Raw genomic sequence first — 14,949 nt, forward strand, 5'->3', positions numbered from 1 at the left:
TGTCTAGAAAATGAACAGCTTCTCTGGCACTTCCACAAAAGTTAACTGAGTTAGCATATGACTCAACTATTCCAATCCTTTGTATATAACCAACAGAAATGAAAACATACGTCGACACAAAAACTTGTACATGAATGTTCATAGCAGCATCAGTCAATTCACAGTAGACAAAAAGTGGACAAATGCCCAATATCCATCCACTGGTGGATAAATAAAGTATGGTATGTCCATATAGTGGAGTATTATTTAGCAATCCAAAGAAATGAAATACCGACGCATCGTTGGCCCAGATGAGCCTTGAAAACAAGGTTCTGGGTAAAAAGAAGTCAGCCACAACGTTGCTCGTGTTGCAGGATTCTATTTAGATGAAAATCCCGCAGAGGCGAATCCGCAGGGACGGAAAGTGGCTGAATCGTTGCTGGGGGCTGGGCGGTTAGGGAGACAAGGATGACTGACTGGCGTGGGTCTCTTTTAGGGCTGATGAAAGTGTGTTATGACTGAGTGTGGTGATGGCTGCACAGCTCCGAATATTCCGGAAACCACTGAGCTGCACGCTGCAGCTGGAGGGATCGAGTGGTGTATGCTCCCAGTAAAGCTGCTGTTTTTGGAAATGTCAGCTGCTGCATGACACGGCCATTTGCTAAAACCCACACTTTCATCCTCAACGCATAGAGGTGCACTCTCTCAGACACAGAGCGGGCAGCTCCCTGTGGTTGAAGACACGGGGCAGGTCGAAGCAGGCGCCTTGTTAGGTCATCCTCTGGTCGAGTATTCCCAGTGGTCCCCTGCCATCTCCCCTCCATCCGCAGATCCCATTAACCTCAGCAGCAGGCACTCAGCACCTGACCTTGCTCCCCGCTCTCTCAGGTGGTGACTGCTCCTTCTTCCCATCACATCCTTCCTCCTGCCCCCAAGGAAACAGGAAGGAGCCGGAGCCACGGGGACCTGTGTGTACAGCCTGCTTGTCCTTGTTCCGTCCGCCCGTTGATCTCAGCCTCGACCCCTTCGCTCCTGTGCAAACACTCATCTCAGTGATTTTAGCCTCATGGGTACGCGTGCCTCCACATTTGTTTATAATCCGATTCATTGTCCTTGAGAAAGTGCTCCTGATCCAAGGTTACACAGGTTAGGCAGGATATGAGATGGTGTTACAGAACAATCGAGACGTTGTTATTAATAAAAGCGTGAGTGTCTCCACGAGTACAGGTAGATGCCTGTGTGTTACAAATAGCGAGTATATGTCATACAGGTAGGAAATGAGCCAAAACAGAAGCAGCCGTAGCAGCATTGAGAGCTCCTATTTTCATCTCTGTATTCTGTATTCCAACTTGTCAACAAACATACAGCATGTTTCACTTTGTATAACATGAAGGTTTTTTTTGCATAATATTCCAGAACAATATGCTTGACTATGTGAAATCCTTTTTACATTGTGAGAATGGGCCACGTAAGCATAAAGTCAGAAAAACTTCCCACTTTCTTGTGCTCCTTTCAAAGCCAGCTTCCAAATCAAACATTAATTTTACGTCATCTATTTCGACTTTTCATAATGATCCATCACTAAAGAACGGATTTTTTTCCCCCAGAAATGCAGTCAGAACTTGTTTTCCTAAGAGAAAATATAGAAGTTTTACAAAACAGTCCTTTGTGTGAGGTGGTGATTGGACACGTCAAAGGGGGACCAGGTACACGTCCTAAACGTGGCCAAGTCCTCTGAGCCACCGAGGGGGCTTCTGACCTTCCCAGAACTTCCTTTCCCCTCACGTGTGGAAGAAGAGGGCTGTTGAGGTTTGTTTTGGCTCCAACACCTCTGCATCTGTCAGCCTGAGAGATTCAAGTATTCACAAGCCATTCTCCATCCTCAAAGCATCCCCGGTTTGCAGGCTCGTTAGTGAGTCAGAAGAACGTGTTGGAAAATCAACATGTGTGACAGGGCCCCCCTCCAGGGTGCAGACAGCACCCCAGGAAAATGCACCTGAAGAGTGAAACTGTTTTGAGAGGGGGGAAACGGAAGGAGGCCAGGAAACTCGTGGAAATGATTGTAAAGCCCCCGATCGTGTCTCAGGCACGCGGGTGACCGTTCCGTGTGCACGGCGGAGCGTGGCTGTCATTTGGGTTCTGAGTAACCTGACAAGCGGAGAATAGTCTCTGACAACTCTGTTTCATCTTTAAATGAGTTTGGAGGTGTCGGGCGCCTGCCCCCCCCCTTTCTGTAACGAGGCAGCACGCCATTTCTGAGGGAAATGTCAACTGCTGAAGCAGCTGACGGGTGACAAGCCTGTGGGAGAGCCGCCCCGTCCCGTCCGCACCCCCAGCCCCCGCAGGCCCCGCCGCGGATGGTGCTGCTCGCACCCCGGCTGCTAAAGGAGCCTTTCAAAGTGTTCGGCGTCTCTAATTGACAGCGTGTCTGTGTTCGTGACTCAACATTGACTTACTGCAGGTGACAGCTCTAAGTAACGAATCCCTAAGGGCGACACCCTGCCTGGTGTGGCAGGGGAATTTGATTTAAAAGACCACGTGCTCCCAAGCCTGAGCCCAGAATGAAGCAGGATGGATCTCCGTCCCCTGTGTAGTGACCAGCCAGCAGGGATGTCACCCACGTTAACAAGGTGGTTAACAGGTTAACAGGCTGGAGTGCCCTGAGGGACGCTTACAGAGCGCTGGAGTCATGTCGGGTCTGGACGTGGTCTGGGCATGAGAATACGGGTGTCCCCTGTGCCCCGCCAGTGAGGGGACACTTATGCGATGGCTGGGAGCGCCAACGCTGGACCCTGGGGTTCCGTCTGGCTGTGCCACCTCGGGTACCCTCTCCGGGCCGCCGCTGGCTTCTGCTTAACTGAGGCGACGGCAGCGATAGCGCCTCCCTTACAGCGCAGCTGATGTGAGGGTTACACTCGTCCACGCGCGTGAAGCGCGGCCAGCACAAGGTTCCGAGCCCCTCCCTTCATTTCTGAGCCTCTTCTCCTTGGAGACTGGCTTTGGAGGTGTTTCTCTTCTTGTCTAGGCTTGCTTTAGGTCTGATGGAGTGCAGGAAGGAAGAGGCGGGTTGAGCCTTCATCACCATCTGGTTAGAAAGACGTACGTCTGGGTTCAGTCCTGGTTCCTGCAGCTCTGTGACGAGCCTGTGAGTCTGCTGGTCGCCACCAGTCACGTCAGTTACCAAGGATGCCCGGCACGTGCTGGGGGCCACAAGCTCCCACCCCAGGACGCTCCTCCTGTAGAATTCTCATTTTAGTGACAGCTGATGAGTTTGAGTAAACTCTGGGAGTTGGTGATGGACAGGGAGGCCTGGCGTGCTGCAGTCCATGGGGTCACTGAGCGACTGAACTGAACTGAAACATCTCTCCGTAACGTGGAGACAGCTTTTATTATGCGGTATGTCTTTACCGTGGTAGTCTTCCGACAGGACTTCACTGTGTTCTCACACCTAACTTTTCAGCTGTTTTCTCTATAAGTCAACTTTCTAAGCCCAGAGGAGATACACATTTCCTACTTTGAAGGAAATGGCTGGTGACCTGTTGATTCTAAAGGAAAAAGTATCATGGCAAAATCTCGATGTTAGCAAGTAACTGATAGACCGTCCTGGGCACCTCGTGGGTTTCCTGGCAGCTGCGGGTAGGTTCCAGCAAAAGCCTGGCCAGGAGAGAAGAGGGCGGGTCCCAGCGGCGCCTTCTGAGCCTCTCGGGCTGTCTCTCGGACCGCAGGGCTGGCCCTCCTCTATCCTTTCGTCAAGGAGAGCTCTGACTCCATCCCTGGAGCGTCAGCAGGTACAGGACAGAAATGCATGGAACTTGTTCACAATGACTACATCGCGAAACCTAGCCTACTCAGTTTCAAGCCTCAGAATGTGTTTCGGGCACCATTCTATTTCCTTTTCTCTTACACTAAGATGCTTTGTTTTAAAAGCACTGCCTTAGAAACTGAGCTCAGTCAGTGCCTGAGTCTGAACAGATGTTATTTTCATGCTAATTCCTTTCTGTCATTTCATTCACCTCGTCGGGGGGTGGGGTGCACGGGGGAGGGAGGTAGTAGGCAGATTCCAAGTCCCCGAGTTCAGTGCCCTTGCTGATAGTGTTAGCTGCATTTTATGATGAGGAGATCGAGGCGCACGGCAGTGAAGCCGCACACTCAGAACCGCGTGATTTGGGGCTGGTGGCATCTGGGTTCCACGTTCATCCCCTCCCAGGTGAGGGGCACCTGGGACCAGCCTTGCCCCCACCCACAGGGTATCGTTTCCCCATCAGGAAGCCTCACCGCGCTGCCCCTGGGGTGTTCCCTGTCCAGGGGACCTGTTTCCCAACGGGTGACCTAAGACACAAAGCGCTTCAGTTTGGGACACGCCTTGGTGTCCTGATATGTGCTTTTCTACCAGAGCTGTATCTCTCACATTGTAGATAAAAAGTAGGGAATACATTTTTCATTTGCTTGCATCTTTAGTGCCTGTAAACGTGAAAGCATAACGGACTGAAGACTTAACGCTCAGGGTCTCTGGCAAAGAAGTTAGTTAAGTAACCGTGGCGGTCTTGGCTCCACGATCTAGATTGTTTTAGAGAAATGGAAAGGCAAATCTTGAGGAGTGCTGCCTGATATGATCATCAGCATGGCTGACACTTTAATTTGCATCATTTCGGGTCTTCTCCCTTTTTTCTCTGGTGTGATGAGCCGCACAGCTTCCCCTGGGAAGCCCCTCTGTGCTGTGAACTTGACCTTTGAAGGCTAAAGGATCCTGTGTGAAGATGGACTTTTATTCTGCATTCAGGGTCTGCTCAGGGCAGAATTTCAGATCCAGCAGGATTTTGAGGACAGAGCCGGGAGGTGGTCACTGTGGTCACTCAGCTGGGCAGAGGCTGAGTTCATCGCCAGCCGGGTGTCCGGCTCCAGTTAAAAGGCTCGGGCCTCCCTGTGAGCGCGGGAGACGCGGGTTTGCGTGCCCTGTGCCCCCAGGTGCTGCTGTACGTTCACACGTCCCCGCCACCCGGGCCTTCCTGAGGTCGCCTCCCCCCTGGTCATTTGCCATCTTCACCATGACTGAAGAGACCACACTTGTTTCTATCTCAGCCGTCCTTTTCTTTTGAAACACAGTGTCTGTATAATAGAATACAATGTGACATAATGATACCATAGGACAGGATGTATAATGTAGCGTAAAAACAGTGTAATTAACGGAGGTTGGTTACAAAAGCAGCCATGGAAACCACGTCTTAATCGTCCACGGGGGTGGTCTGAAGTATGGAAGATGCTCATCTCTCCCCAGTGTCGGCTGTTTGTGGCGTGTGTGTGCGTGCTCAGTCACATGTCCGACTCTTTGCGACCCCATGGACTGTAGCCCGCCAGGCCCTTCTGTCCATGGGGTTCTCCAGGCAAAAATACTGGAGTGGGTTGCCGTTTCCTCCTCCAGGGGATCTTCCTGACCCAGGGACTGAACCCACATCTCCTGCATTGCAGGCGGATTCTTTACCACTAGAGCCCCTGGGAAAGCCCTACGATTTATTAGTGAATCTCAAAATAGCCTAGAACATGAGGATTTTTTGCATCTACAGTGTCAAGCCCCACTCAATTCTGGACTCACATGTGCGATACCAGAGAGTAGGTATCTCAGGGAGGCGCTGGCCTGGCTCCAGGCACTGAGCTGGTCTGGATCCACCCAGCAAGAGATGGCTGGGGGACATTTCGCCTCTCCAGACTCACATGTGGGATACCAGAGAGTAGGCATCTCAGGGAGGCGCTGGCCTGGCTCCAAGCGCTGAGCTGGTCTGGATCCACCCAGCAGGAGATGGTTGGGTGACATTTCATCTCAGGCTGTGTGAGTGTTTCATCATTTCTGTAACCCGCGGACCCGGTAACAGTGGAAGGATGGAGGAAGCACCTCTCTGGGCTCCTTTCTTTTCTTCTGCATCTCAGTCTTAGGACTGAAAATCCCTTGGAATCCTAAGCCTCCAGAGGCAGCATCAGAAACGAGGCCCTTGCTGTCATGTCAGTTTCTTTCTTAGTGGAGGGACGGCTCTGCAGCTGCCCGTCAGGTGGCCAAGGCAGCATTCCAGGCCTTTCGCTCTATCACCGATGGCCCGAGTGACAGCCACCACCCCGAGCGGGCGGGCTGTGGGCCCTGCAGGGCTAAGCCTGCACGTGCAGCCCCAGGTCCCTCATCGCCTTCGGAGGGCTGGCCTCCCACCCGCGGTCTCACTTCTGAAGGGCCATCCGTGGCACAGCTGTCCTTCCCCGTGGTGTCAGCCCGACCCAGTCACCCCCCTCGTCAGCCGCCTGCAGTGACCCAGTCCTGCCGTGGGCGCGCCCAGCCTTTCCGTGGTCCTGCCGCCTTGGAGCCCGTGGGTTGTGTTTCACCAGTTGATGCCCTGGGGCCAGTCTCACAAACCTGTTTGTGAAAGCGTGATCCCCAGACGGGCGTGTTTATCAGCGCTGCGTTAAGTTCACTGTTGGGGCTGGCGTCTTGGTTTCTCCTCTGTTTCTTTAAGCACAGTAAGAGTATTATGTTTAGTATGATGTATTTAGGCTCCTGGCCCTTTTGCTGTTTGTTTCAGATAATCTCGAAGTTTTTTGTTAGCCTTTTAATTTTTTATGACCTTTTGGATGGGAAACTTGTTTTGTAACTGAGTCTATCACTCTTTCCTATGTTATTTCTTTCATTGCTTTTATTTAAAAATAAAGAAATCCCCACCCAAACCTCAGATAAGTATTTGATTCATCTTTTTTGTCATTTTCATGGCTTTTAAAAACACTTACCTCTCTAATAGACCTGGGATTTATTGTGTAAAATGTAGAGAGGGAATATATATTCATTTTTCCACTTTCACTGGACAAACCTTAGAAATCTGAATATAAGGTGTCTTTTTCTGATTCTGTCCCCAGGCTTGTTACGACCTTTGGTTTCCATTACGAACACCATCATCAGCTGTGTGACTAAGCAGTGCTCCTCATTCCAGAGAGATCTGAGCTCAATGATAATAGCATCAACCCTATTTAGAGAATGTTTCGATTTTCCTATCCGGAGTCATAGAGTGAGCTTTGCGAGGAGATGGCAGGGAGGGTGTAGGAACACAGCATCCCCTCTCCCTGGCCGCTTGCTCCTCTGGATCGCATCATTGGTGGGGGGGCTTCTCCCGGAGGAGGACTTCCCGGGGTGGGGGGGGCAGACAGCAGTCTCCCGCGGCCCCTCCCCAGGAGCCTGAGTGCCTCGGACAAGGCTCCCCCGAGGAGCTGCCCGGAGAGGCGTCCTGCCTGCCCTCGTTGGGGAGCGGGCAGCCCCTGGCCCCCGGCACTGCTGCGGCCCCCCGTCCTTCCACGTGTCTCGTCCAGGGTCTCCTGCTCAGACGGGGAGGGTGTTTGGAGGGGCATTGTCCTGATCCCACCGCTTATGTGCCCCTTCAGGGTCTGCAGCCGTCCTCCTCTGCGTCTTCTACTGAAGGAAGGGATTCAGGGTCTGTTTCCTCCCCCGAAACCCTTTCTTTGGTGTTGCCACTGGCGGAGCCACCGGAGCCTGTAACCCAGGACAGGCAGGAAATGGAGCGACTCCTTGTACCGTCTCCCTGGGGATTGTCTTGCTTGTCCCCTCGTTGGTTCTCCTGAGCGGCGGCAGAGCCGGGGTCAGAACTATTAGGGATTCAGCTAGACACACACACACATTCTTTTTTATGTTCTTTTTTGCTATGGCCTATCTCGGGATTCGACTCCGGCTGCCTGTGCTCCCCAGCAGGACCTTGCTGTGTGTCCATCCTGGATGTAGCAGTCTGTTTGCATCTTCTAACCCCAGGCTCCGATTCCATCCCTCCCCACCACCCCCCACCTCTTGGCAACCATACTTTCATAAAACTAAATAAATAAGAAAGAACTACCGGGTGACGAATGAGCTTGGGCTGGGGGTGCATCCTGACGGAGCCGTTCGGACTCTGCCGCAGGGCGTCCTCTCTTGCAGCCGCAGTCCTGCGTGAGTAGGATGGTGTGGCGCTTCTCCTTTTGTGTCTGGCTGACTTTGCTTAGCCTAGTGTTTCTAGGGCTTATCCCTGCTGTAGTGTGTGTCCGAGTTTTATCTTTCAGGGCTGAGTAATATTCCACCGCGTGGCCATGCCCCCTTTTGTTTATTCAGCCATCCATCAGTAGGCACGTGGGTGGCCTCTGTCTCTTTCGCTCTTGTGACTAACACCGCTGTGGATCTGGGTGTGCGCGATCTGCTGGAACCTCTGCTTCGGTTCTTGGGGAGTGGGTGCGCTGGGTCCTGTGGCATTTCTGTGTTTAACTTTGTGAGGAGCTGCCAGGAGGTTCTCCACAGGGGCTGCACCGTTTTACCCTCCCGCCAGCTTCTCCACATCCTCACTCATGCTTGTTATTTTCCATTTTTTGTGGGTTTTTTCCCCCTATTATAGCCATCCTTTGGGAAGGACTTCTTAAATAAAGGGCTTCCCTGGTGGCTCAGATGGTAAAGAATCTGGCTGCAGTGCAGGAGACCCAGGTTTACATATATGTCAAAAGGCCAAAGAATGAATGACTTAAATACCTGATTCTGAGGGTGATATTCATCATACTTGCCACACTTAGGAATTCCTGAGGGAAGTTTCTGCCTTCACACACGCGGGGCCGTAGGAGGTCACCTGGACACTGCCCTGGGTGTACCAGTTTGCTCGTGGGAATCTTGGCGTTGTTCTTACTCTCAAGCAGTGACTTTGTTTTTCATTTATTTTTGCCTCAAAACTTATTCCGTCTGTGTTCCCAGACGACTACACGTTGGACAGTGTCAGCACTGAGAAGAATGATACTGTGATTTGTTAGAACAGACTCAAGTTTTAAAATCCATAGCTCACAGTTATCCCCAGGAAGAGTGAGAGAAGGGGTGTTCCTCTTGTTTCCTAGTCCCGTCAGAAATGAGAAAATGGCCATTTTGTGACCCTAAATGACCCAAGCAAGGACCGTATGCGAGGTAACCAATGAAGAATCGTAAGGGACCCACAGGCCGTCCAGCACTAAAACGTCATCCCTCAGGCTATTGCTTACTTACATAGTGACTGTGCATCTTTCCAATGGGAGGTGGATGACCTGCCGCCTTGACCCAGTGGAGTTCAGCGCCCTGAGCAGGGGTAGCACAGCACCCCTGCCCCGCCCACCGCCCCTGGGGCCTGCAGCATCACCCAGGAGGTGTTTTTGCCAAAAATGTTTGCCCTCAACCTTAAAAAGCCTCCAGACCTAACCTTGGTTCATAAGAAATATAGGAGTTAGAGCAACCAGAAAGGCAACAATCAGTCACAACTGGAGACAGGCTACAAGAAAACTGGACTTAACCCTAAAAGCCCACAGAAAGTGCAAGGAGAAAAAGATAAAGCAAAAGGAATAAGGAAATGCAACCATCAGAGGTGCTGTGTGAACCTTGAGCGAACCCTGTGCTGGAAAACAGCAGCTGTGACTGACCTAGGGCAGGACCGGGATGTGGACGGGGAGCTGGATGATGTGATGGAATGAGGGTTAGTTTCCTTAGGGCTGGCAGTCGTGTTCGGGTTATGTAAGAGACTGTCCTCTTCTTAGGAGATGCTGCGTGTGTTATAAATGCACTTGGGGTGGAAGGTCATGGTGTCAATGATTTATTATCAGACTTTTGGCTAAAACGTGTGTATGTGTGGGGAAGAGAGGGCAAGAGAAAATGTGTCCAAATGTGAGCAGTTGTTGAATCCAGGTGGAGGCTTCAGGAGTGGCCATTCAGCCTGCTCTTTAAACTTCTGTATCTGTTTGAGAAGTTTGTGACAAAAAAGAAAGTGGGAAATTATCTATATCTAAAGTTTTGTGTTCCACATTCTCCAGAACCTGACTCCTGCCTTTGAAAGTCTTCATTTTTTTCTGTCTTGCAGTTCGGGACCGAGTCAGGTCAAAGATGGAGAGAGACATCCTGGCAGAAGTGAATCACCCTTTCATCGTAAAGCTTCATTATGGTCTGTGTGTGCTCAGTCATGTCCGACTCTTTGCGACCCCATGGACTGTAGCCCACCCGGCTCCTCTGTCCATAGGTTTCTCCAGGAAAGAATACTGGAGCGGGTTGCCATTTCCTACTCCAGGGGATCTTCCCAACCCAGGGATGGAACCCAGATCTCCCACACTGCGGGCAGATTCTTCACCAGCTGAGCCACCAGGGAAGCCCTGCGTTTCTAAAACCCCAACATTATAAGCTTCTGGCCTTGACGTTCAGTAAATGAAGTTTCCAAGTGTGTGGGGGTGTCAGCGCCCCCTCCAGCCAGACCCTCTGTATATGACACAGACGCCACGTGACGGGCCAGCGGTAGCATTGGACTGACCGTCTGGTGGCCGCGGGCATTACTTTCTCTTGACCCTCACATGCCCGCAGACCCCTCTGACCGAGGCGTGCCCTTGCTCGTGGTGGGTGGGGGCGGAACCGTGGACCGCACGCCCCCACCTGTGGCCCTCGGGCCAAACCGAGGACACGAGCCCATGGCCGCCAGGTGCAGTAGCCAGGCTGTCCCATCCCCAGTGCGGTCCCCAAAGGAGGAACGGGCGGCGGGCGTCCTTGAACCCTGAGCTGCACCGAAGCAGCGCCATAGAAGGGCAGGGTGGTTCCGGACGGTCCAGTCGCCCTGCCCCTCCCCAGGCAGCTCACAGCGAAGCCGACTCTCCGACGAGACCCAGTTGGCCCGGTGTTCACAGGGGTGGTGAGAGCACGGGGACCCACTGACACTTTTCCCTGTGTGTCGTTCAATCCCCTTAGTGATTGAGAAAGAAAGAAGGGGAGGGAGGGGGTAGGAGAGGATGAGAAATAGTCTCCAGACTGTTCATGAGAAGCGCAGGCAGAGCTCTTTGCCGTGGGCCCCCTCTCTTCGAGCGCTGCCCCCCACACTCCACCCTGCCCCAGGCCTGCGTCTGAAATGACTCGGCGTTATAGACCACACGGTGCTGTCTGAGCCAAATGCAGACGGGCTCCTAGCGCTCAGCGCTGGCCCCAAGGGATGACGGCCACCCCAGGCACTGTGAAAAACGCTCTCACCTCTCTCCGTCTGCAGCCTTCCAGACGGAGGGGAAACTCTACCTGATTCTGGACTTCCTGCGCGGAGGGGACCTCTTCACCCGGCTCTCCAAAGAGGTACACGGTGTGGGCCGGGGGGCTCTGGGTGGCTGCCTAGAGTCTGGGAGACACAGAGGGGTGGCAGGAGGGGGCTGTGTGTGAGTGTGTGTGTCCATACATGCACATGTGTGTGTGCTGGGTGGCATGTGTATGTGTGAGTGTGCAGTATACATGTGCACGTGTGGTGGTGGGGTGTGTATGATGTGTGTATAGGTATGTTACTTGTTTTAAAGAAGTCTTGCAAGTCACACGGAGAAGAAATCTGTTGTCCTCGAAGAAAGTGTTCGTCACTCAGTCGTGTCTGACTCTTGGCGACCCCATGACTGTAGGCCGCCAGGCTCCTCTGTCCATGGATTTCCCAGGCAAGGGTACTGGAGTGGGTTGCCATGCCCTTCTCCAGGAGATCTTCCTGACCCAGGGATCGAACCCAGGTCTCCTGTCTTGCAGGCAGATTATTTACTGACTGAGCCACCAGGGAAGGATCTTCAGAAAAGAGACTTCCCATGACCCCCATGGAGTTCTCGAACCACCCTTGTGTAGAGCAGATAGAAACTTGGACGTGGGAAAGACTATTTCACGGGATCTCAGTTTCCACTGTAGGAAGATGCTGTTAACACGAGGACCACACTTCCTGGGAGGGGCGTCTGGGGCGTCCAGTTAGGGCTGCACACAGGAGACCTGCATGACCCCCAGCCACTTCACAGCCCCGGGGCTTATCCTTGCCCCCAGTACCTGACTTGGGAACTTTCTAGAATGTCTTGCGGCTCAACGTGGAAGCTCTCTGGCTCCTGCTTCATGGGATGGAAAACCCAGTCTCCTGCTCCAGGCAGGGGTGACTCTGGACTTTTCGTCCTGATGATTCCATGCGGTTTCCCTTACTCAGAAGAGAGGGCGGCAGCGTTCATCACGACGCACCAGCAGGTTTGCGACCCTCTGATGCAGCCTCCCCCCAGCCGCGGGGTTCCTCTTGGCCATAACAGAGGGTTCAGCTGCCTGCTCCCTTTCCTCACCGCCCACTGGCACAGCAGGAGAGCTGTCCACCCTGCGTGAAACTCCGAAGTGAGCAGTCAGTCACGGTGGGGCAGGGTGGGGTCCCCGAGACCTCAGGCTGCCCTGTCTCTCCATCTCCCGCCGGACCGCCAGGTCACAGCACAACAGATGTATCAGGCTCTTTGCATATAGACTGAAAGCATGGCTTGGAGAATCAGGTCCAAGTTCTCCAAAAACCCTCCGGGAGCGGGTCTCTGGTCCCTCAACCTGCCTCCCAGCTGAGCTCAGTTTCCAGAGAGGCTGGATCGTTGAGGCTGGCGTTTCTCGCCTGGCGCCTCTTGGTCTGCTCCCCGACCTTGTCTACAAGAGTCAGGCTGCATCCACTGTGACACACGCTGTTGTTGGGCTTCTGGACCAAAAAGGCAACAACGGTTAGCAAAAAACCCTAGTGGCTCCCAGTGGGAACACGTAAGGTTCCTGTAAGACCCTCTATTTCAGAGCTGAAGTGAAGTTGTCCAGTGTGGGTTCAACAGGGTCTCAGAGTTCATAGACACACGGGAAATGAACGTTACCCTAACCCTACGTGAAAAAGTATTTTCTTCCCATTGTTTTCCCCGAGTCCACTGGATGGCATCCTGTGAGTGTCGGTCTCAGCACTGACTCCTTCGAGAACTCACATCTGTGGATGTTTCATTCCCGAAGAGAAACTCTGTCATTTGAACTTGGAGGCCGTCCTGAGCTGAGTCCTAAGAACAGCCAAGAAGAGGAAACGGTGGCTGTAGCCTGGACTGCAGGCACGCCTGTGTGCTTATGTCCAGAGGTGGGGACGGTCAGGCGAAGGGGAACCCAACAGCCAGCAGCATCTGACGGCAGAGAAGCCCCCTGAGCGTGTTGGCCAATTTAGGGAAGAAAGACCCAGCCAGGGAAGGAGGTGCTGGTCAAGCGTGAAGACGGAACAAGCGATTCCAGAGGCCAGAGGGGCGGCGAGGGTTGGCGGGACCCTGATGCTTCCCTCCAGGACTTGGGGCGCATGTCCCGGCCCCACTGGGAGGCACCCCCTTTGTGAAGGGGACGAGCTCCACCTGCACCAGCCTGATGTCATCACGTTCGTTTCCCCAGACGACCCTTATCCTGGCCCCAGCTTCCCGTGCAGCCTTCTGATGGTGTGTTGATTTTCAGAGGGAGTTCAGCCATGACATGGGTTTCTGCTGTCTGTGACGCTGACTTCTCACGGTGCAGGTAGAGAATGCTTTCTGGTAGCATCTGGCTTGCTGGTGAGGTGACTACAGAATTGTGTGCCGGTTCTCACAGCCGCCATGGACAGGGAGACCGTGGAAGGCAATGACCTGGAGGTCTGCTGGGCGCCGTGGCCTTGAGTGTGTTTCAGCTGAGCCAGGATCCCTCTCCCACTGGCCTCCCCGAGAGGGGCACCTGCCGACGCCACACGAGTGGGTCGTGTTAGCGGACTTGTCCGCTTTGGAGAGACAGCGGCTCCTCATCCGTAACCCGAGGAGGGAAAATGTGAGGTATGAAGGAGGAGAAATGAGATTCAAGACATGGTCTCAGGAAACCTTTCAGGCCTGTTTACGTCGACCTTCACAGTGTGGTTTAGCTGGTTGTATTATAATAAAATGGTACATCCCAGGCAGAGACGACGTCTTGAGAGTCCCTTGGATTACAAGGAAATCCAACCAATCCATCCTAAAGGAAATCAGCCCTGAATATTCATTGGAAGGACTGATGCTGAAGATGAAACTCCAATACTTTGGCCACCTGATGCGAAGAGCTGACTCATTTGAAAAGACCCTGATGCTGGGAAAGATTGAAGGCAGGAGGAGAAGGGGATGACAGAGGATGAGATGGCTGGATGGCATCACTGACTCAATGGACATGAGTCTAAGTAAACTCCGGGAGTTGATGATGGACAGGGAGGCCTGGCGTGCTGTGGTTCATGGGGTCACAAAGAGTCAGACACAACTCAGCGACTGAACTGAACTGAACTGAACATCCCAGGCACTTGTATTAAAACATAAACCCAGAAACACACTCCCAAGCCACATGGTTTGAGGGGCAAGAGAAGCTTGCCCAGAGGAGAGAACCCAGCCCAGTGTTCCACCCACAAGCCGAGTCATTTTGTGAGAAGAGCCCCCAGATTCACTGGTCCTGAAACTGCAACGAGAACTCATACTTCTGTTGTAGGAGCCGGAAGAGCCTGGTCAGGGCCATGGTCTGCAGAGCGGAGCTGTGCTCAGGGCTCGGGGCTCAGTGCTCAGGACTCAGGGCTCAGTGCTCAGTGCTCGGGGCTCAGTGCTTGGGCCTCAGTGCTCAGGGCTCAAGGCTCAGGGCTCGGGGCTCAGGGCTCAGTGCTTAGGGTTCAGGGCTTGGGGCTCAGTGCTCAGTACTCAGTGCTTGGGGCACAGGGCTCAGTGCTTGGGGCTCAGGGATCAGGGCTCAGTGCTCAGTGCTCGGGGCTCAGTGATCAGTGCTCGGGGCACAGGGCTCAGTGCTTGGGCTCAGTGCTCGGGGCTCAGGGCTCAGTGCTCAGTGCTCAGGGCTCGGGGCTCAGTGCTTGGGGCTCAGGGCTCAGTGCTCAGTACTGAGGGCTTGGGGCACAGGGCTCAGTGCTTGGGGCTCAGGGATCAGGGCTCAGTGCTCAGGGCTCATTACTCAGTGTTTGGGGCACAGGGCTCAGTGCTCAGGCTCAGTGCTCAGTGCTAGGGGCTCAGTGCTCAGTGCTCGGGGCTCAGTGCTCGGGGCTCAGGGCTCAGTGCTCGGGGCTCAGGGCTCAGTGCTCAGGGCTCTGTGCTCAGGACTCAGGGCTTAGCACTCAGGACTTGGGACTCAGGGCTCAGTGCTTGGGACTCGGGGCTCAGGGCTTAGGGCTCAGT

General features: G+C 53.5%; 1 protein-coding gene across 9 annotated transcripts in view; it reads left to right on the forward strand.

The window, feature by feature from the left end:
• Window positions 1–14,949, forward strand: part of RPS6KA2 (ribosomal protein S6 kinase A2) — a 331,893-nt gene that overhangs the window by 253,708 nt on the left and 63,236 nt on the right. For all 9 annotated transcript variants that reach the window (XM_044924007.2, XM_044924008.2, XM_044924009.2 and 6 more), the window contains 2 exons: window positions 9,849–9,929; window positions 11,010–11,089. In XM_044924007.2, the coding sequence (XP_044779942.1) occupies window positions 9,849–9,929; window positions 11,010–11,089 (161 nt within the window). The remainder of the gene's footprint in view (window positions 1–9,848; window positions 9,930–11,009; window positions 11,090–14,949) is intronic.

This window comes from Bubalus bubalis, chromosome 10, assembly GCF_019923935.1.
Source record: "Bubalus bubalis isolate 160015118507 breed Murrah chromosome 10, NDDB_SH_1, whole genome shotgun sequence".
In the NCBI taxonomy this organism is placed as follows: Eukaryota; Metazoa; Chordata; class Mammalia; order Artiodactyla; family Bovidae; genus Bubalus; species Bubalus bubalis.